Genomic DNA, 23,814 nt, shown 5'->3' on the forward strand with positions numbered 1-23,814 from the left:
TTCACTACTGTCCCATATTAAAGTTACTGAATCAGATGGATTATCATGAATAGAGTGTAAAAGCTGGTTGGATAAAAGTAACTCGTAGGAAATAGCAAGTGACTAGAACAAGTAAACTTCCCTAGTAGACTGTGAGTGACACGTGATCTATATTAGTACCTCACATTTACTTTTATCAGTACAGGTAACAGAATTGAATAATATCAGCAACCTTACAGTAACTGTGTATCATTAATCAGCCCCTGGAAGTATTCTAAAGGAACATTTGCTTTTCTTCCTGATTTTTTTTTAAATAGGTATTTTCATTAGATAAACCTGATTCCATTTAAAATATGAAATGCTGGTTTACATACATCCTTATTTAGTACTTTGGCAACCTATTATAAGAGCCAATGAGAATTTCATTCTTTAAAAAGAATAAAGAGAAAAAACCTCTTTAGTTTAAGTTTGTTTATTGTGGCAACATTGTTTTGAACATCAATAAACATTGCACCAAAGTGTAGGTTATTTACCTAAAGACAGTCCAGTCTTTACAAAGACCACTGTACTGGCATATTCACAGAGTTGATAATTTAACTTATTAGTGATTGTGTATTTTAACAATCAACTATTTCACATGTTCTCAATTAATAATGAAATAGAAAGTATTAAAGAGTTCTGCTGACCCTCACCTGAAAAACAAACCAAAATGCAGCTTTCATCTGGAGATAATTAACACTTTAAAAAAAAGATGAAGCAGAGTTTCATCCTACTTAGCAGGATTTAACATAGGAAACAAAACTTTGAGGCAAAAGTGACAATTCAAAATCATCTAAAATTCACTGGACACTTTTAATGTTTCATAATGAAGTTGTAATTAAACTCCTCCTTCAAATGTCAAGGAGTCTATTTCTAGGAGACCTGAATACAATGTCAAATGCATCTTTTTACCCATTTGGCTTACAATTGCCAGATTGATTCAGAGTTTGTCAGAAGTTATGTAATTTAGTTGATTTAAGTGTTAAGACTTTTCCAGTTGAAGACTTTATGTTCTAGAAACAGTATAATGATGTCACGAGGCTAAGAATACATGATCCAGCATCACACCTGCACTTCTATACTCAAAAAAGATTACAAGCTTAAACACACAAAAGTAAAAAAGAAATCCAGAAATGTTTACCTCTATACATACAAGTGACTAAGTTATGATCTTTAATCACTATAGAAATGGGCAGTGTCCAATGGACTGACCAGATCTGAACTGCAGTGTTCCTTTTTTATCCGCAGATAAATATTGTGGAAGTTTATGGTGTCAAACACTGTTCTAATGCAAAGGGGATCTGCATCTTCAACAACAGTCTTAAAAGAGGTGTGCGTGTGTGTACACACACTTAAAAGCTCCTCTCTTTCACAGAAAGAATGAATTAATTTGTGCTCATCTGAAATAGGCTTAGCACAAACATTGTTTTCAAACCATCTATTTCCACTAAGGTAAAATAAAGGAAGCAGACTAATGTGTAATTCTGATCTATCCACTTCATACTGTAGAACTGTCAAATGGTAGGTTTTCGCTAATGAGATGTCTTTTCTAGAATCTGTTTGGAATACTGGACATTTTACCTCCCTGTGTATGTAAGTAATGGTCTGCATGGAACACCCAAGTTCAGTCCCCAAAATGGATTCTAAAGAAATATTATCATCCAATCTGAGTAGGGCTCCAAATGCAAGTTGGTTTCAAATAAAAAAAACATTTGCTTAACAGGAAGACTCAAGAACACTTTTGCATTGTATCAAAACCTATATAGCAGAATTGTAATCATCACAAACAGAGTGGAAGGGCAGCATATTTATTCAGCAGCTTTTTGGAAATTCCAAATGCCAAAAATTCATCCCAAAATTGCAACACAACCCAAGTGCTCACACTAATTTAAACTACTGGTGCTTAAAGGAGACATTTTAACCTATTCAGTTGGTTGTTTAAAACAGGTTTTATGTTGATTTTACCCTGTCCCCACCATAAAGTGCACAGAATTCATCACTGCATGTGTCAAACTGTAGACATCATGCAAACCTAGGTTAAGAGAAAACTAGCCAAGGAAGATAATTAGCTGAAAGTGCTGAAGGAAATTCTGACTACCACAGAAGAACTAATCTAGGAGATACAGGTCCGTTCCTTTTGTGGAAAGATTGCTTCATTACTGATGGGAAATTTTTTCACTTAATAGCCTGTAACTCATTGATTTTTCAAAGCAACTTATGAAAATTTTACCCTTTGTGAAATGGCTTTCCCTATTAGAAAAAAACCAAGAAAAGAAATAAAAACAGATACCGACCGGGCTTTTAAAGACTGGGGTTTATAAGTCTTTGCTCAGTGCAGTGATCTATAAAATAGGCCACATTCGGTTCTGATCTGAACCTGTGAAATAAACCAGCAATAGCATTTGCAGCCCACTACTGCTTCCATTATAGACAAAGACTGTGGCTCTTGATTGAGTAATCCTGGTATAAAATTATGGCTGCTGCAAATACTAACTTATAAAACAACATCTTTAGACATTTGTTTGGATCATGAAAGAAATGTAGTCCCCTCTACTTAACCACTAAGTAGACTTGGGGAATGGCCAACTTTTCTGTGGAAATGATTATTAGCATACCATGAAAACCATATACTCTAATGAGGCTGCCATTTAAATCATTTGTTTATATGGCACAGAAAAGTTCACACTGATGTAACTTGCTTTTTCCTTTCCTTCACCGCAGCCTTCATGAAAGAGCCAAGTCCCCTTTGCAACTTCATCTCCTTGCTTATAATTCCAGTTGCTGCGAGCTATTCATTAAAAATAACCTACTTCAAATGATATTCAGTGAATCTGTTTTTCAGTTGGCTGGAGCTAGCTCCTGTTGTGTTAGAACCTCACAGGGAGAATTCTCAGACTGACAAAGGAAATAAAAGATTCCATCTAAAAATCTACCAAATCTGCTGTTTTCACTGACAGCCTAGGGTCAACATCCTCAATGCCACTCTGCACCTCTAAGAGGCACAGCACAGAATCTCACTCCAGCTTTATGCTATACCCTTCTTAAGAAGGGTGCTGTACAAACTAAAAGGAAAAAACTTTGCTTTCACTAACTTTTTGGATACCCAGTGAAGACTGCAGGCAAACTGCTTTTGGAGTTGGTAAGTATTAGGCCTGTGAGGCAATTAGCATAATACAGTAGTTTATAGGAGCTGGTCTGAAACCAAGGAATAGCCACACAGCAATGCTCGTCATTTACCTGAAAACTCCGCTGGCTCTGCTCCGCTACACAGCATTCAGATCACTCAGACCTTACACCAGGGGGCTCGCTGCTGTACTGTACTTCCTTCAACAACTGAAAACCCTTAACACAGAATTCTGGAAAGGCCTGCAGTAGATTCCATTAAAAAAATTAAATACATAATTTTCTTCAATGACAACTCCCTGAATATAATCTTTACATGCTTTTTACTCGCCTACACACTGTGCACACACATATGCATTTCAATGGGGTAAAGAAATGCCCACTTCTCAGCTATTACAGTAAAGCTTTTTCTCAATTTTCTCTGAATTGAAAATTGACATGGAAGGTTGCAGCTTGGGAATAACAGAAGTCATTCAAGAATCAAAAGGCATACTGGAACTTCTCAAGACAGCTCGATTTAAAATAAGGACGTTAAGTAAGAAGCTCATAAAATGGTCAAATCACTGTATGTTTAGAAAAATGTAAGAGCCAGAGTTAACAAGTGGCACTGTGCTGCACAAGCTCAGCCTCTACTTTGAATATACACTAGATTGTACACGTGACAATACTATTTACATTTCAGGAGGGACTTTATATCTTCCGTTTCTGTCAGGTGGTTAACGTTGAAGACATTTTCTATATTTTGTTTATGAGGAATGGAGCCATAGTTGTTTCAGACAGTTACTCCTTTTTAAAATGGCCTAATGACCAATTTGAAAATTAGTCTGTAACTGCTATAACCTGGCTGATAGTCTATTTGGCAGCTTCCATGCATGTTTTGGCTTATTTTTTAAAAAAATATTAAGGAGACTAATATAAAAAAGTCTGTATTGAAGGTAAGTTTTGTATCTACGGAAAGGCATAGATGCAGCGAAAACGCCAGTGACTCAGTGCTGCTGCTATCATATAGGCTGATCTCAAATGCCTTAAAAAGTCAAGTAAAGGACAAAGTCAGAGCTACAGAAACTTGGCATTTTGTTTGTTTGTGCCAAACCCGTAGACTTAAAGTATTGTCTTAAGTAAGACTCATGGTACCAATGTATAAATTGGCATCTCCAGAACAGGAGTTCTCTCTTCACATTTAAACTGAAGTTGAATGACTGGATATGAAATCCCATCTCCAGGTGAGCAGAGCTGTTCAGGCTAGGTCTTCCATGTTCACCTCAGGAAATGGTTGTCGCCAATAGCAGAAGGAACTGAATTCCGGGCACAGAAAAGCAGAACTCTGTTCTTTATTGAGCAGTGGGAACACATGTTCCACAAGCTCACTTAGCCTGAAATACCTACATCAGAAAAAGAAGAGGGTTATTTCACAGTCTAGTCACTGTTCTATTGTTGCACAACTTTAGAAATGTAATTCCAAAAGCCGAGAGTCAAAGAGACAGTGTTCCTCCAAAAGCTATTTTCCACTTTACCTTTTAGTTTACATTTTCTTACTGAATAAATTTCAGTAAATATCTGAGGCTGAAGATCGCTAGTAGGCAGGATTACACACAATTCCTTTAGATTTCATATTACAGCATCACTGTTACAATGGTTACTGCCTTGCTCGAAGCTCAGTCTCCCTCTCCCCGCCCCCCATACTTCTTCTGACCATTTGAAATAATAAAAGTGGTCTTACGAGGACTTGTTTCCCTTTGTCCGTTCCTGGATCAGTTCACCCTTTGGGTTCACTGTAAATATTCTGCAGTCTGGGACTCCCACTTTCGTGTAGGCATATACATCCTGCAGAAAGCATGAACAATGGTGCAGAAGGAAATTACTCTGCTTTCAGATTCCCTTATGTGAGTGAGCACTGCTCAATAGAAAAAAAAAACTTTACAGAAAGAACATGAAGATACATTTAAATGCAGATTGAAGTAATTGAAATTTGGCTCTTCAAAAGTTAAAAAGACGACATGCAAAGCATCAGACATATTTAGAAGCCATAAACCTTAGACAGCATAGAAGGGGTTAGAATATACAGCAGCAAATAAGATGAACCTCCAGCCAGAGTCTGGGAAGTAAGATTTGTTCCTAGGCCTTAGGCCACAAACAACAAAATGATTCTGTGGGGGAATATTCCATTTCTGGAGTGGAAAAGCAGTACTTTTGGGACCCATCCCTTCCTTGCTAGTTCAGGGCTCAGCACCTATGTGGCTGAAGACAAGACAGGGAGAGGAAAGTGAGAATTGTGTGCAAGAAGAAAGTTTCTGCATTGAATTGCTATGGAATTAATAAACTTTGGCTCTCAGAACACCACTGCAGAAACACCAAAGGATGGAATGTTATCCTATATTTATTAAAGACCAGTTTCTGAGAACATTTACATACGAGTAACTTCACTAATACATGTAGTTCCACCAAAGCCAGTAGAACGGTTGCATGAGTGAAGTTATTTCTAAGTGTGTTTATATGACTGGGTCATAAAAAGGAAATGTCATCAGGTGTTTAATAAATTAAAGCTGTTCAATTGCCTTCTTACATTTGTAAAAAGACCAAAAAAAAAAACCCCTTATTTCCCTTGCTTCACAAATAAAATTGTTTGGGTGTTTTGACCCTTCAATTAGAAAGGTGCAGACTTACATTGGGCCTGTTTCCAAAAGCAGCATAGAAAGGCTGTTTACTCGGCACAAACAAGTTCTTGATATCATTCAAACACTCGATTTTGAACTTTTCAGGCTTCTTTTCTATCACTTCCCTAGAATAAAATTTGAACACAATCACTGAATCCTAAATCACCATTTCAAAGGGGTAATTCCCCCTATTCAGCTGGTGTTTGCATTCTCACAGTACGTTGTGTGGCTGAAATTTCAAATGTGCAGATATTGTACCAGCTGTAAAAAAAAAAAAATCCATTTGCCCAAGACCAGTAAAACATAACTCGTTTTTTCCTTTACGAGGAATCACAGTAAAATGCAGATCAACAGATTCTGTGCCTGGGCTGGTAAATTTTAATGCCATACCAAATTCATAACTGTTCTGACAAGGTCTCTGCCACCTCAGAGGATCATTTAAGCAGATCAGGAAAAATGGCAAGTGAGGATATGTAGGAACACATTAGGTCTACTCTCAGACCTGCTCCCACTGCAGACAATGGCAGTTTTACCAGTGACTAGTGGGGGTAGAACTGGGGGCACTGCTGGCCGCAACTTATTGTGTCAGTTCATTTTTATTTTACTTTTCTTAAGACTGTATTACTTTTACCTTAACTAGATATCATCATTGACAAGTGATTAGTCTATTGAAGTTTCCAGCAGTGATTGTCTCAGATATTTAGATAACCCAGAAATGTTCAGCCTCCTAGATTTGTTCTTGATAATAAGTAATATTAATCATTAGATTCGTCACAATGTAGAATTCCCAAGGTTCTAATACCACTCAGTGTGGCAGTGAAGAGATGGGAAATCCAGATTAGCTTGTGGAAGTTCAACTCTGCAGTTCTTGCAGCCATACTTCTCTGGACAGAATTTTACTGATACGTACAGAACCTTATGTTTAGTGTCAGTCACAGGATGGGAGGAAGAGGAGTGGACAAACACCTCCTTTACTGGGCTGATATTTTACCTGCTATAACAGCTTTTAATACATGCACATGATCACAAACGTTACATTGCAAATTAAACATTTTGGAATGAGCAAATGGTTTCAGGGGGTCATAATAAAGCCATGGGCCCTCTTCAGTTTGCAGGGGTAAAAATAAAAACAATGGCATAATGATGGTTGCTTTATGAACTATTTCACTCAGTTTCTCAAACCTTTTCTATTTACCTCCTCCCACTCCCATGCCTCCTTAGTACAAATAAAATTGCCAATACCTATGTGCTTACCTATGAAAGGCCGAGAACAAGCTGCTGGGGGACAATAATAGGGGGCCTCTGGGTAGGATTGTTCCTTTGTCATTCACCCAATGTAAGTACCCTCTTGTCATATCTGCCATTCCAATGGCACGAGCAGAGCAATACAGAAACTTGTAGCCATTCCTAAGGAAGAATATTCTGCTTAATTTATATTCCAGCTAAAAAAATTTTTTGCTAAGATCAGCTCTGTATTATGGTAGTGCCTAGAAGCACCAATCAGGGCAGCAATCTCATTGTACACTCAGGAGAAAGAGGAGGTTGTGCCTACTTTGAAGAGTCCATAATAATTTAAAGACTCAAAAAGCAAGCCTAATAGTGAAGGGGAAAGTAGAGCAGGTACTAAGTATGAAGATCACACTGTTACAGGTTAGATTTATGCACAACCTGGTGGTTCTGTATAATTGGCAAAAAATAATAATTTTGTAAACAAACCTATATCCAACTCTCATTCAACCCCCCACTATTAGCTATAGCAATTATTTAAACGTGCATTTGCAGATAAGGACTCCATTTCTGGATATTAAAAGGTTCTGCTGTTGCTTGTAGGCAAAAATATTTAGTTACAGTATGTCACGTCAGAATTGCTGAACAACAATGAGTTTTCAGTAAATCTCTAAAAATGCTCCTGCAGACTCTCCAGGCACATCTATTCATATGAAAAAAAGCTTCAGCTGAGCATATTCACAGTGTTGGTTTTGTGCGTGCAAGTGGATGCAAGTGCATTTTTAGAGGCCTGATGAAATCTGACCCACAATACTAAGATTGCTGCTTCCAATGCATAAGATATTGAAGTTCTGCCCAATTCCCATTGACAGTAATGGGCATGAAAAGGCAACATTTGGCCCTCTGCATTATATCTGAGGTCAGCATGAAGGTTTCAGGGCCTCGAATCTAATCTGTCAAGGCAATGATTCTAAACTTCAATTTAGAAAAATTGTATTGAAAATAAGTTATTTGAAAATATTCCCAAACAATTACTCATCTAGTATCCCTCAGGCACAATACTAAATGCAGCTAAATACTATTCCCAGGGCTGTTGGTGAATAGTGGTGCCATCAATATGTTTTTGAAAAGTATTTGCCACACAAAGGACCAAATCAGGAAGGAAAAAGATATCTGTTAACTTAAAAAATCTGAACAATTTAAAAGATTACTAGACTCTATGCTTTTTAAAAAATTGAACATTTTTAAGAAGCAGCATTAATTACTGTACACGTAGAGTTCAGTAACTTACATGTATAAAATTATGCAAGATATAAATAGCTGAAAGCACACAGTTTAGGCCCAACACTTACATTTCAAATAACTTTTACAAAATAGTTAAGTGCTTTCATGATTCTTTTAAAGTATAACAGACACTGCAATCTGAAGAACACTGCTACAATTCTGCTTCCCAACCAGCATAACAGTGAAGAATGTCTTTAGAATTTCTGTTATAAAACTACAATTTTTAAAACTAAAATCTGACTCTATTCTTTGGAAATACAATGAAAAAAAACAGATTACCAGGGAAAGTGGTAGTTGATGGGCAAAGCAATAGCACATGTTTTAGAAAGTTCTGTTAATGTAAAATAATTTAGTTTGTAGCAGACAATTTATTTTTCATTATTTAGGTTATGAATAGGTGGTCTAAATCAAACTCAGTTAATCTGTTTTATGTTAATTTTGTTAGTAATCCCAAATACCCAGATATTTCAAAGTAAGATACATACTCATTGATGGAATGGTAGAGTTTTGCAATGCCTTGATGGGTCCAGTCCTTGCCAAGCTGGGGGAGAATTTGACCTAAGGCATCAGACCTAAAAACAAGAACCATCAGAACTAAGTATACAAGGAGAGATTTTGCATTAAAAATAAAAATAATACATGTCACTGAATTTGTTTTGCAACAAATATATGTGGAAGATTCAAAGAATCTCTGTGCAACAGATTCCAGAGGTTACAGCAAAGCTTTGGTAGCTTGTCTGGATTGAGCCATTAGTGAGCCCACGATGCAACAGTAAGTCACTACACCCAGTCTCAAGCTACCCACTAAACTGGAGGGAAAAAACCCAGGATATCACTGAAAGACAATGGTGCTACATTTATATTATTCTTTTAAAACTCTCATCATAGATTACTGTAAGTAAAAGTACAAATTACAGTCAAACACCACTGAAGAATACTGTAATCAGCAATCTTGCATTGGGATTCTCTCTATGATGTAAACTTAGAGGATAGGCTGGATTCAAGCTCCCTTTGAATCACTCTTTATAAGCTCTTCAAAGGCGGGTGCTATAAACAACAGTGAAACATATCATAACAAATTTAAATAAAAGCAAAAATGATGTAATGGTACTTGCTTTGTTATTGTTCCATCAATATCAGAGATGATGATTTTGTCATTCCAGTTCCAGAGGTATATTGTTCCTGCACAACGGCAAGTACCTTGGTATTGGGTTGTAATACTAAACACAACATCATTTGGACCATCTCTCAGCTTCAATTTTGCCTTCAAAATGAACCAAAACTATTAAAGTGTTTTGCATAGTTAAGAGTTTTAGCAAAAGAGCTATAGGAAATGTCGTGGGTGCTCATACACATCTATTTGTGTATTCAGATTAAATATGATTTGTAATTATGTATTTATTGCATCCTCAGATTAAAGCCATTTCACAAAATCCAATGTTAGTTTGGTGCACTATCCAGATACAACAACCCTCCCTCTTGCCTATCAAAAGAAACAATCCTGGTAATTTCTCAACTTTCTCCCTCTGCTAGTAAAGGAACCTATCCTCGATTTTATTTTAGCATTATTCTACATCAGCAATTATCTTCTGGTGAAAAGAATTAAAAAAACAATGTATATCTTCCTCCTGAAAAATCCTTGCTATTCTTTACTACTGAGTTAACTTTCATTGATGCAAATAGACAAGATTCGCAAAGATACCATTTCTAGAGCATCTAATTATATCTAAGTAGATGAAAAGGAACTAATTATGCAAGGCCATCTGTAATATCTATATTTAGAATTCCTGAGCCATCTTTTATTAATACTAATATGTGCCTCTTCCTCATCTAGAGAAAGAATTTTTTCCCCCCTCATGTACACTAGCAAAAATGGGACCAGGATTCAACACTGGTGGAGCTCCACGGATAGAATCTGTAGTGTTTTTTTTTACCACAGCGTCATCTAATTCTGTTCAGAATAAGCCTGGACAGAACAATAATAAAGATACCAGAGGCCTGGCTGCATTCCAGCTTCCACTCCTGCAACTGTGGTGAAGTGACACCCCAGATAAGTTATGGGTCCCCACTTTTGCCAGCGTGGATGCAGCCTTTAGGTGATGTTATCCTTTCCTACTTGTATAGGTCACTTTCAAAAAGGGACAGAAATGGAAATTAAATTCTTGCCTTGATGAGAAAGAATGATCAAATATTTAGCAAGGTCCTGATATAGTGGTTTGACTATTTTCTGCAGAAAAAATATGGACAATTACCAGGATTATATTTGTTAGATGATTTTTCACCGTAACACAGAACTACGAAGTCTTTTTAAGACTGCAGCATTCCTACATAGTACAAGGAAGCAGAGGTCCTTTAAATCCAGTCGTTCCGTGTCCAAAGTGCTAAATATAGGAACCCATATAAATTATTTTGGTCCTACTTTATTTTTATTGGAAACTTTAGTGAAAAACTCAATATGAAAAAAACAGAACACTTATCAGAGTTGCAACATGCAAAAATATACCACTTACTATTTGGTCTGAAGACAATCTAAGTGACTTCTTATAAGAGATAGTGTTCCCATGGCTTGGAAGTTCCACTGGGACAGAATCTATTTTTAGGGATTCTTTCAGCTCTTGTGACCCTTCATCACTAGAAGAATCATCTTCTGTCAGCCTAATATGACATCAACCAAAATAAAAGTAAGCTGTAGAAAATGTTTTTGTATTGGCTTAAAACTCATCTCTTCTCATATGTGCAAGACCAATTTTAAATATCAAGATTTTCTGCTTGTATCAAGGATTTCCCATGGCCTTGAGAAAATTAGCTCTTGAGGTATACAGATTTAATCTAGGATAGAATGTGTATTTTGAAGAAAAAAAATGCCCACACCATCTTAATCTGGCTAAACCACACTACGATGGGAAACTCCACTACAGATTACTGAGGTTTGTGTGTTACCATGTGTCAAACCAGGGCTAGTGTATGCTAGTAGGGTGGGGAAGACATGTCTTGTAACATCCTGGTATTGGTGAAGCCTTGAAACAATGCTATTTACATTGGAGCTGACTCAGGTTGGGTAGGGACATGAGACCAGTTTGTCACTATTGCTGTGCTCTTGAACTAGGTACACCATAGATGAAGAGGAATATTGGACAAGTGGTGGTACTTTATAATAATTCTTAATGACAGCTCTCTGAGACCAAAGATTAAAGGTGGGCTAATAAATTACACAATTTAGAGGCTAACCTCTAAAGATTACCCTGTATGTTTTTATTTCTCTGCCAATTAATGTGAAATTTCAGGATTTAAAATAACTAGAGTTACATTTAAGTTTCCTGGGGTATTCCTACCACCATGGCACACTTAGATACTTTCTTAAACCTTACTCTCACCCCTTATTAAAATCTTGGACGGCAAGGGAACAAAACATTATGGGGACTTATTTTTAACAGCTAGCACTAGACAGAAAGAAGTTTTGTGCTGGTTGCTACTAGTCCCCAACTATGTTCTTGGGTGACTCACTCACTACAGTCAATACTATTTTTATTGTTTTGATTCTTGTATGTTCCCCAAAAAGAGGGCATATTGTGCAAATCATCCAATGAAGATTAGGATTTTATAAGAAGAAACCAACAGACACCATACACCTACATATTCTCATATGATTTAAGGAGTTAATATGCATTGCTAGTGCCTAAACTGTTTACTGCCAAACAGTTTCTTATGGAAGTGTTGGCTGAAACTATCTGTTTTTGTTTAGTAGCTCAGAGGAAACGTTTCTTCTCACAGTAAATCCTCATTGAATTCTTCAAAAATCATGACACTATTGAGCCTGCAAACGAATCTTCAGACAGGAACACACCTGCTATTAACTTGTTCTTTTGTAGTTGCTGGCAGGTCATTTGTTCTTTGTGCCTCAGACTTCCCCTCCTTTGCCTCTGGTAGCTAAGATAGCACAAGAATCAAGAACATACCAACATTTTAGGCATCCGCACTGACAAGAACTAATTTAAATTTCAGGCATAACCAAAATAGCTATCATATAAGCAGTAAATTTGCTACTCTATCTGTATGAGATACTCAAATTTGCTCATTACGGGGACTACTTCATAAGAGATCCTTTCATAGACCATTTCTCCTCAAAATATTTAATTTTGTAGGCAAACAGGAAGGACTCTGCAAACCATATACTAACTAACGTAAATAATGCTCTAATCAGTCACTTTCTGGTGCACCATCTATGATCCAAATCTTGCAACCAAGTCACTTATGAGTGTCTTAAAAAACAAAAAGGATAAAATCAGTACAAGACTTGATCCTAGCAGGCAAATATTCCTATAATAGAAATTGTATTAAAATTTTTAGCCTTTTCAGTAGCACTTGAGACCATGAATGGGCTTGGGGACAGCCATCTTTAGAAATGGACCTCTCCAAGCTTGGTGTTGTGGCATGTGTGCAGGAGAGCATGATGGAAATTGGCACTCCTACTGACCATTTTGTAGTAATCAAGACTCTCGATCCAACATCTTTTAGAAACATTAAATTCACTAAAAATAAACCCTAATAAGTGTTGAAGTTAAAGAAATGCATGTTCAAAGTACTGGAAGAAAGCTTAAATCAACCTAAAATAGCTAGTCAAAATTAGAGTGCTGTAATTATGTAAGGGGCAGACTGACAGAACACTGCCCATTTTTCTATTTCCCTTTTATAGGAGGTCCCAAAATACACCGCAACTTCTTTGAAAAGTAGTTTTGAAGACAATTGATGGTTTGCAGTGAGGACAATCTGAACTAAAGGCTATGTAAAAACGGCCCCACAGTGGGAGCTACTGGGTGTGAATTGCAGCATACTGTGCCGTAACTCCTTCATATGGATGTTGGCATGAACTAAAAGGAACCCAGCATCACAAACTACGTAATTTAACTTGTGCCAACAGCATCCACACAGTGGAGTTACAGTGTAGCATGCTAGCACGTGCTGCAATTCACACCCCCGTAATCCAAACTGCAGAGCATTTAAACAAGCCCCAAGATCCTTCAATCCAAATTTGTTGTGTTTAGTTGGTAATGTTACTAGTGATATTTTAGTCTCTAAACCTCAAAAGAAGTTTAAATAGTTACATAATATTGATGAATAATTGAACATGCAGTTTTACAGCACTGACTGCCAAAGATCTGATCAGCACATGTTGTCTGATGCATTTAAGAGCAAAATTTCACATCTGATTTTGATTCACATAAACATTAAAAGATAAAATAGGCTTCAATTACTTGTTTAGTCATGCTGTCCCTCTTGCGCCAGAACCACCATCTTCCAGATTTCTTGGGCATCTTGTCTTTAACCCAAGACTCTACTGTAGCCTGAAAATGTTTAGTTTAGTTATATATATATATATATATATATATATATATATATACACACACACACACACACACACATACATACACACACACATATACACACATTAAAATTATAGTTCTGTATTACCGTACGTACAAGTTGCATTAAAGTATAAGTTTGTGTTAGTTTACCTTAGGCAAACTTTTCTGGAACACCTGCAAGCTGAGAATCATGGGAGCAGCCAATGCCCAGTTATAGTACCTGGTTTAAGGAGATAGTCTTGATGAGAAGCTACAATATGGACTGGATTCAGCAGAAATAACTGATTAGCGTGCAACATGCTCTTTGCTTGGTAATAAAGTTTGATTTTTGTTGTAGGCTGCTCATAAAAACATGCAACTAATGTTTGCTTCAAGCCAAATAGTTTTCCTAATGCACACTGTTTACTGTTAGTGACAAATGCTGCTAGATCTTGCTTTAGAAAATGCAAATCTGACTTTAATCTGCAATTCAAAGGCATGTTGCATGAGCAAAAGATCACAAATACAAAATACATATGGAAATACAAGTTAGAACTTGAACTGAAAGATATAGTGCCTTTAAAATGTATTACTAAAAAAGGAAAGCTATATGAAATGTAAGCATTTTATAATAATGGGAAATTACCTGTTGTAAATCCGTATAACTAGATTAGGATTGTCTATGAGTCCTGGATTTTCAGCAAATTCATTGTAAGTAATAATATGTTCCATGAATTTTTCTGCAATACAAGAACATTTTATCAATTCAGTTAAATATTAACTATTTTTGCCTCCTCTTTTTGAGATTGCCTTCAGTAAATCTATTGTCTTGTATACAAACTAATAAATCCTTTTCCTTGAGTTTTCAATTACCTTTGCTGACTTTTTAACATCAGCCAAAAGAGATGCTGAAAATGGTCCACGTCATAGGTGAAAAACATGAAAGCTACCATGAACAATTCCTCAATTGCAGAAGGGCCTCACCTTCCAGACCCCCACTCCACCAGTCACAGTAACGAGAAGTAAAGTAGTACAGGAGGGAGACTGATTTACTTTTTATTTTTTAAAAATGAAAATTTAAGTGTATCAAATCATGAAATCTACACATTGAACCTACAAGTAACAATTGTTTTGTGAGTGCTAACAAGTACCCATTACTTAGAATAGCTTTTGACAGCAACTATGCAGTCTTACAGAAATTCAGTGTTACTCAGTTATGTTCTCCCTCCGGTGCACTAACCCCCCCTTTCCCCGCTCCACATGAGGATGATTTTTTTTTAAATATAGCTTTTTATAATTCAAGTCTGATTTTTATACCTTATACAAATCACATCACCAAGATATACATTCAAAATGTGTATCAATCTTGGACTTTATAAAAAAAATTAAGCTCCCTTTGTCTGCTGGAGAGGAATATTTATGGCAAAACTTGAATATTGAATAAAACACATGCTAAAACTTAAATATCCCATTATGTTCAGGAAATAAGTGTAATTTAAGGAGAAAAGAGTAAGACGCATGTATGGTTAACTTTCACTTTCTACAGAGTGTGAATAATCGAGCAGGAAAGACTAGAGACAAAACCAACGTGACATGAAAAGATCAGGATAAGGAAATATTTTGGGAGGGGAAAGGAAGATGAACCTTCACTTCTAAAGCAGGATAGTCCAAGGTGATGACATTTGCCATCCGACACCTCTTGCTGAGCAAGAGATTAAAAAGAAGAAAGTATATCAAGCAATGGGATACAAACACAATTTTAAAGCTTTATACAATGGCAAAGCAAGCAACGCAGAGGGAGCCAGTACCAAACGTGGTCAGACATTTCACACATGGTGGTCAGACATTTCACACATGGTGCAGCAGAAGGAGAGAAACAGCTGTCAGGAAGACAGGAGCTTTTCTTGTCTAGTTTTGGACTGATCCGCCCATAATATAAATGCACATCATCTATCCTTTGCAAATGTTTGGGAGTTTTATACTGTATATATGATTCCACAGTAGTCGATTTACCCAAAGCATATAAAATACAAGCATGTTTTCAGCTCTCTCATGCTTCCCCACGTAGATCAAAATTAAAAACTAACAGCTTCATATGTCAGTCTTCTAAAGTAAGAGTATAGCAACCTTAAGTAACTTCATTAGGCTGTACTCAATTCACATTTCTGGCTTAATTTGACTTAGTTACTTACATACCTTTAGAGATCTCTCCATTTTCACTTAGACCTCCACAGACAGAAAGCGTGACATCAGGCAAGTCCATAGCAGAATCAGACATGCACTCTGTGCCACTGTCAGCAGCAGCACTTCCTACTGACTGTGGTGACTGGGAACCAGAGAGGGTATCTGACTCAGTCCATGGTCTGGAACTTGGATCAGAATCACTAGAGGAAAGGAGTTCACATTTTGTGTATGTAATTCTCTTGCATACATATATGTATGTATTTTAAGGTATATGCAACCACAGTATTACATGCAGCACATGATACAAAACGCAATCCCAGCACTAGATATTCTTGTATTTCAAATATATTTTGTTACAAAATTAAAGATTTGTTCTACAACGACCAGATTCTCTTTTCTGAAAAAAGAAAAGGAGGACTTGTGGCACCTTAGAGACTAACAAATTTATTTGAGCATAAGCTTTCATGAGCTACAGCTCACTTCATAAGCTTATGCTCAAATAAATTGGTTAGTCTCTAAGGTGCCACAAGTATTCCTTTTCTTTTTGCGAATACAGACTAACACGGCTGCTACTCTGACACCTATCTTTTCTGAAAAAGGAAATCTGAGTATTTGTGCATCCAGATGTTAACACAAGGTATTTTCTCTCACTAACATTTCCTTTCATCTCACGATTGAAATATTAAAATGGAATGTCATCTGCTCTACCATTACTGATATATTCTTTGGACGGGAATTTATTTTGTAATGATCCAGACCAAACAATCCGGCTCTAAGAAATAGACAGAGATTATTTGTCTAATGGTCTGAAAACTGAATACGTTCATGGACCTAAAGATCAGTAATTAAATAACTTTTTAAAAAAAAAAGAAAAACTCTTGATAATGCTGAAAGACTGAGGACCCCAATTCTCCTCCCATTTACACTGGCATAAATCAGGAATAACTACACTGAAGTCATACTGGAGTTACACTGGTACAAAGCTGGTTTAAATGAGAGCAGAATCTTGGCCTTAGAATGGTCATTTGACTAACTTAAGACAAGCACCCATGTTCATGATAATATTTTGGAATGCACTTAAGCACATGCTTGAGTCAGGGCTTCATTATAGTTGAATTAGAGATCGACATTGACTAAACTATTCCTACTGAAGTTTTCAGGGTTTATTTGTTTTTAATATTCTGAAAAACTAAAATACACAAAACACGCCACTACACTGTTACACACAGCATATGGCCTAATGTATTTTATAATGTCAAACAGTCTCATTCTCCTCTTTTTCCCCTCCCCCCCAAAACAAAACAAAAAAAGCAGCAAAATATTGCCTAATTTTGATTTCCAAAAAGGAAACTAACAGTTACTAAAAGTATTTGAATGTTTAGCAACAGTATAATCCTGATCTCCAGAAGGGAAGGAATGAATGTACTCTAGAAACTACTGTTTAGTTTAGATTTTAAACTATATATTTTCCAGGATGCCCATAGTGAATTTCTACAACTCACACTGGCAGAGCCAGAACTGAAAGGCTTACTTAACATCTGAAAAGTTGTAGGATACAGACTGCAGGGAGTAGTTTTCAGAAGTCAATCCGGGGTGGGGTGGGGTAGGGTGGAGGGAGTTTCTTGCCGATTTTAGAACCAAAGTGTGGCTGGATAAGAATGAACTTAAAAGAAAGCTGGACTGTGTACTATTAGCTGACATTGCTTGGTAAATGATTTTTAAATTAAATTACCTGCTTGTCTTGAATCAGCACACTGTCAGTGGTAGGAAATCTATTAGTTTAATCAGTAAATATTACTGTCTTCTTGCTATCTGGATTCAATTAGTATCCAGTTTAGACAAACAATGCTGCCTTTTTTTTTTTTTTTTTTTTAAAGTGCACCTGCTAACTAACTTGGAGCAATCTCCTTAGCTCAGCCAATTTAGACTCCACTTCTACTCAGACACTGAAATGGATGTGTTTTGGCACTCTAGTTATAAATAACTACTTTAAGCTCATGATACTCAAGGTAGTTTCTTGACAAGGGAACTAACGCAAATTTACATTTGTATTTCCAGTGTTAGAATGGTAAGTTTTGATTTTATGAAGGCCTCAGTGCCACTCCAACACTGTAAAAATCAGGAGGAGTTTAGATAATTTGGCTATCCTAGATTATGGTTGATACAGTTTAAGACTGGCAACTGTTTAGCACAGGAAGGGAGGAGGAATCTGTTAAAGAGTTTTGTTCTTTTGGAGCTCCCAACTGCAGTTCATGTGGTTAGCAGGCTTTTTGTAAGTGATATGACAGAAAGTAGAGCCTTGAGGCAAAGACAAGCAAACTAATTCTTGTTTGTTCATAAGATGATTGTTGTGCTGCTATGCTGAGAGTTGTCTTCTTTCACTAACTCCCATTTTAAGCAAATTAAAACCTTGATTATCCAGGTTCACTTATCTATAACCCTATTAACTGAAAAGTGTTCCCTGGAGCCTTGGAAAAGAGCAAGGATCAACATCATTGGATAAATGGTTCTCTAAAGGCCAACTCAATGGAGCTCATCCTGTTCCCTCACTTCTTCCAAAACCGGCCGCTTCCCCAGATGAAGGAACTCTACAGTTAGAGGGAGAGGCTTCAGTCCTGCTCCCAAGAACTGCTGCAGTCCTTTTTGCCCCGCCCCCCCCCCCCCCCCCCATCCTGATCTTCCTCCCACCATTTTCTCTCAGCCAGTTCCCAAACTACAGAGGAGTTCTGAGCTCAGAGGCATCTTACAGGAAAAGAAAAGCTGAGGGAGACTGAGGAGGATGACAGGATTACAGGCTCACCTATGGTGACTAGGCTGTCACCACAGCTTCTAAATTTTGGTCATGCATAGATCCTTTGTAGTTTTCGAGCCAGATGGGAAAGGAGGAGGAGACCAGTCGTCTAAAAATCTGTGCTCAAGTTAGTGTTCAGGTTCAAAGCCTGCTAGCTGGCTCCCGCAGTTATCTGAAGGTTTTGGATGCCCCTGAAACCTTCAAATAATCCATGCTTGGCTGTAGCAAAATACCGTTTTAATAAAAAATTATTTTTGTTAGCCTTTATTAAAGGCTTAAGACTCTGAATATAGTCTCTAAGCAAATTACTGAGTGAGTCAATTATACTGAACAGAATACATGAGAAAATGCTGCACTGATGACAGTCCTGCTTTTGACAAGGGGATAGGCTAGAACAGCTTTTCCATATCACCCCATGTTACCACAGGAAAGTGTCAGGATCCCTCAACATCTAGCTATAAAGAAAAGGAAGGTGGTAGCAATCCCATGAACCCTGTTTGTAATATCCTGGGGGTCATAACCCAGAGGCTGATAACTTGCAGACTTGATGGAAGAAGCCCCCAGTACTGGGCCATTACTCCATGAGTCTGATGGCACAATTGTACCCCACCATAATTTTGAACTCCACCAATTTTGACAAAACTGTAAGTTTGCCCCCAGTATTCCCTCAAGCCCACATTATCAGATCCAATTTAAGAGAACAGGCATTATAGTACACAAGTTTCAAGCAGATATACTAGATGATTTATGACCGTTTGTAAAGCTTGTAGAATTTAGATGTTTCTTTTTTAGGGTCTTCTTCGAAAGACATACTGGAGAGTATCTTAGGAGTTAAAACATTTTAACTAGATAGAATATGAAAAAGGTTACATATGTTTTCTTACGAAAAAATGCTCAGTTTATATAGTAACACTAAGGATACACATTTCACTCCATGAAAACAGTTATGCCAGTTACAAGGGAAAACAAATGAGCACAAGACAAATTACTGGGAATAATACTGCTCCCCAAAATAGCTATATATTTTAAAGTTTCCCACAATGCCCTAGCACTTTCTCAGTTCATTTGGGACGGAAATACCACAACAGCCTTTCACATCATATTTCACTGACTCTCTACTTCTGGCAAGAAGGAGAGATATATATAACAAGTTCAATATTGATTTATCCTATTAAATACTCTAAACGCTCAAAGGCAAGCTTGAATTTTGAACAAGGATTGGCTCAGTTCTTTTATCTCAATTGGCTCATTCACTCCTAAAACTAACAGATAAATTATTCTGCAATATAAGCCTTGCCATATTAGAACACTAACTCCAAGCTACCTTTTGGGAAAGTAGAGTGCAGCAACTTCAGGTTCCAAAGCCTTCAAGTCATCCAAGTAAATATCATGAGGCCCCTGGTGCTGGCTTCGCTTGTGCACCCCTGTTGATTGCCATAACAATTAGGTGATTTGAGATTAATACATGTATTAAATACAGTGCTGTGGGAGGCATGGTTTTCTGCACTCTGAACATTGTTCATATGGGAATCTAAATAGGAATGCCTGCAGGTTAGTTGGCCTGCAGTCAATGAGGTTTTTCTGGTTGCTTTTTTTAAATTAAAAATGTTGTATTTAAATCTCAAAATTGAAAGTGTAAAGCTACAGTTTTTGGATAACTTCATCAAATTTCACAGAAAACTCTGTGGGAATGTACCAGTTCTTTTAAATACAAAATTAATACCTTTCTTTTTTGAAGGAGAGTCAATTTTTGCTGGTGGTTTTGCTTCTGAAGGACTATCTGTTAATGGGCCGGGGAGATGATCAGCATCTAATGTAGTTGATTCTTGAGGGATCTCCAGCAGAGGTTCTATGACTGCAGACGCAAAAGAATCTTTAGCCTCTATTTGCTTAAACAGAGGATGAGTTCTTGGCTCAGGTTTCAGTACCGTACAGACAGAATCTTTCACCAAAAAATCATCTTCAACTTCATCAGAGCGGACGATGACCCTAAAATGAGTCTTTTCTGATGGGGTAATGGTAGCTGTTCTAGGATGCTCCAATTTGTCCTTCTTGCTTATCTGAAAGAAGAAAGATCTCGTTCTCATGTACTTTCATGCAGTATGTCATTTATTTTATTCAGCTCTGAACATTAGCTAACAAGTGCTTATAGTAATTATGCCAGAGATGATACTACTTTTGAAACGAAAAAAGTTAAAAGCCTGCTGGATTAAACTTTAATGTACCTTTTAGCAACTTCACACGCAGTCTCATTAATAAAGTCCAGGCAATGCCAACCACATAGGAACTTGGTCACCAGTTTCACAGAGTATAAAAATCTGTCCATAGTTCTATATTCTAAGCTCATCCACAATACACGTTCTTCCTGAAGCCCACCTCTACCATGATGCCTACAGGAAGCTTCCTGACTGACAAGCTTGAAGAATAAGATGTGAATATGTGTCATTTTAATTTATGTTCTATACTTGCACTTTTTGTGTTTGCACATACTGTATATGTGTTACACCATGTCTCCTGCCCTCTACTTATTTATCTAGATTGTGAACTCAGGTCAGGGACTGGGCCTTTTTCTCTTAGGAAAGCACCTAGAACACTGTGGTGCTACCATAAATGCCTGGCTAAGACACCATTTAGCATATAAAAACGAGGAAACATATTCAATCCCCTTTGTCACTGGTGAGGAATGTATGAGTAATTAGCACAACCTGAATTCATGACACTATATTAAAACAGACCTCATTAAAACCAGCTCTCCATTTCCCCATTTTGAATGTGGTTAGGTTACTTTTGAAGAATCGCAGTGACAAATCTAGACAGATTTTTGACACATTCAAACTAACCCTGACTTTTCAATTGATGATGCTAGATCATTGCTTATAGTCACAAAAACAACAAGGAGTCCAGTGGCACCTTAAAGACTAACAGATTTATTTGGGCATAAGCTTTCGTGGGTAAAAAACCACTTCAGATGGTTTTTTTTACCCACAAAAGCTTATGCCCAAATAAATCTGTTAGTCTTTAAGGTGCCACCGGACTCCTTGTTGTTTTTATGGATACAGACTAACATGGCTACGCCCTGATGCTTATAGTTAAAATGTCTCCTCTCAATAATAATCCAATTTTTAAAAATAATATTCATGTACAGCCTTTTTCCAAAAGCACTGTTGTATGAATGGGCCCAGTAAACTTCACTGAGGCTCTGCATCAGAACAGCAGTCCACTCACACAGAGCTGTCTATGGGTTTAGGGCCTAACTTTCATCATCTCTTGAGGGTACAGAGAAGGTGATACATTATACTTCCCTGCCTCAGTTTGGAAAACAGTGAATTTATGTCAGGCTTCTATCATGGGAGGGCAAGGAACACTTATAAAAGGGGACTGCCTAAGGATGTACATGTCCAGCAAATCTCTTCACCTGTCCTATCCAGGACCACTCCCAAGTGAGGCTGCAATTGGTAGCTAAAAATCCACAACATGAGGGTGAGCAGCCATCAAGTTCCCTATATTAGAATTTGCACAGGATTCCCCTAGAATGAGCCTGGTCCTATCTTTTACAAAAAAGGTTACTACACTTGATCATTCCTATTGCATCTAATGCATCATTTTAAAAATATCTTCTGTTTCTAGCAGCAAATTAGAGAGCTACAGATTTTTACTCTAAAGATCATCCTGGGAGATTTTTGCAGCCCTGCTTTTGAAATCAATAAAAAGTCTTCAGCTTAGCCAGCCACAAGAGGTTGCTGTTTTCATGTTACAGTATTTCTGTTGAATTATGCACAATTGCTCAGTTTTTCCCAATAGTTTAATGTGAAATGCAGAGTTTTAAGGAAGACAAAATTCAGTCACATTAAAAGTCCCAGACAGTATATAAAATTCATCTGTAAATAACTTTACCTTAGTAGATTCTGGGAATCCTCCCCATGTCCACTCCATATGAGATTCAGCTCTAAGCAAGCTCTCTGCAGGTTTCACTTCTAGTTCTGAATCACTTTTAGGACAGACTGGGTTGGAGAAAGGGCTATCAAAATAAACAGAAAACTACAGTATTTAAAAAGCATTTGTTGTGCAGCTATTTGTGTTAGTTTTCTCTAGTTTAACACAGCTTCAATTATTCAGCAACAGGGCAAGAAGCCTAGTTGGGTTTTCAGACTGAGAAATTAGGTTAAAACCAAAATCACATACAGGGGCTTACGTACTGATCAGCCTAAACAGATTTCTTCATTGTACTTGAAGTGTTCTCAGTATAATCCCTCACAATTTTCTCTCTCTTTTTTTTTTTTTGAAGTTATATGATTTAGCTGCCATCATGAGACAGATGTACTTCCTCCTGTTAATTTAGGATAATCTGTTTTAAATTCCTGTGTTCCAGACATGAGACAGCATTCCAGTTTGAAAGGCCTGAAAAGTTTCATCCAACACTAAAGTCTTATTATTGCTGCAAGTTAAGTTAAATGGATGGTTACATTCCAGTACACAACAGCATACACAGTACACCCCACCCCATCAAGGATGACTGGGGACAAAACTAGTTGAGCATATGATCAAATCAGGGAAAATATTGTGTGTTTACTTGCAAGTTTCTCTAGAATAATGAGGTCCAGATACATTACAATGGTATTTCAGCCTGTTTGCAGCTTGGAGACAAAACCACACCCCTCAATCACTGATGATAGGAGAATGCCTACTAATTTTTCAAAACTGGACGCCTTCTGCCCCACCTCTTCTGCCCTAACCCGGTTCCACCTCTTCCCCCAAACCCCCACCCCCTCTTGCTCCTCTCCCCCCTCCCACTTCCTCATCATTTGATCCTCTCCACTTCCCTCTCCCACCAAACTGGGCTTCTTCTGTTCCAGGGCTGGGAGAGGAGCTGCAACCTGCTGCAACGAGGCAGCCTGCTGCCTGCACTTGAAATGTAGGCAAAAGGTGGCCCTGGCTGAGCAGGGGCTGGTGTGGGTTGATGACTTGGCACCACCCGCCCCGGCCCACGGTGACTGGACACTGCCAGGTCCCCTTTTCAACTGAACTTTTGACTGAAAACCAGACACCTGGTAACCATAAGAATGCCCTGCCCCTTGAATTTGCCTTCAATTGAGACAACTTTGACAGGCAGGATAATTCAATTCTACTTTCCTATTATTACAATATGGGTACTGTTCTAAATAGCAGAATGACCTATGACCTTGTGTGGCTG

The 23,814-nt window shown here is 37.5% G+C and overlaps 1 protein-coding gene across 6 annotated transcripts in view; it reads right to left on the reverse strand.

Annotated features, from left to right (window-relative positions):
* Window positions 1-435: 435 nt before the first annotated feature.
* LPIN2 (lipin 2) overlaps window positions 436-23,814 on the reverse strand; it is a 73,334-nt gene continuing 49,955 nt past the window's right edge. For 4 of the 6 annotated variants that reach the window (XM_048840392.2, XM_048840384.2, XM_075125297.1 and 1 more), the window contains 15 exons: window positions 22,518-22,641; window positions 20,347-20,683; window positions 19,948-20,047; window positions 15,845-16,032; window positions 14,295-14,388; window positions 13,820-13,889; window positions 13,559-13,648; window positions 12,151-12,233; window positions 10,817-10,961; window positions 9,422-9,570; window positions 8,792-8,878; window positions 7,050-7,202; window positions 5,806-5,920; window positions 4,862-4,965; window positions 436-4,523 (listed from right to left, as the gene is read on the reverse strand). In XM_048840392.2, coding sequence (XP_048696349.1) covers window positions 4,379-4,523; window positions 4,862-4,965; window positions 5,806-5,920; window positions 7,050-7,202; window positions 8,792-8,878; window positions 9,422-9,570; window positions 10,817-10,961; window positions 12,151-12,233; window positions 13,559-13,648; window positions 13,820-13,889; window positions 14,295-14,388; window positions 15,845-16,032; window positions 19,948-20,047; window positions 20,347-20,683; window positions 22,518-22,641 — 1,984 coding nt within the window. In that variant the 3' untranslated portion in view covers window positions 436-4,378. The remainder of the gene's footprint in view (window positions 4,524-4,861; window positions 4,966-5,805; window positions 5,921-7,049; window positions 7,203-8,791; window positions 8,879-9,421; window positions 9,571-10,816; window positions 10,962-12,150; window positions 12,234-13,558; window positions 13,649-13,819; window positions 13,890-14,294; window positions 14,389-15,844; window positions 16,033-19,947; window positions 20,048-20,346; window positions 20,684-22,517; window positions 22,642-23,814) is intronic. The other 2 variants (XM_048840389.2, XM_048840393.2) reach the window with 2 other exon arrangements.

The sequence above is a fragment of the Caretta caretta genome, chromosome 2 (assembly GCF_965140235.1).
Source record: "Caretta caretta isolate rCarCar2 chromosome 2, rCarCar1.hap1, whole genome shotgun sequence".
Classification (NCBI taxonomy): domain Eukaryota; kingdom Metazoa; phylum Chordata; order Testudines; family Cheloniidae; genus Caretta; species Caretta caretta.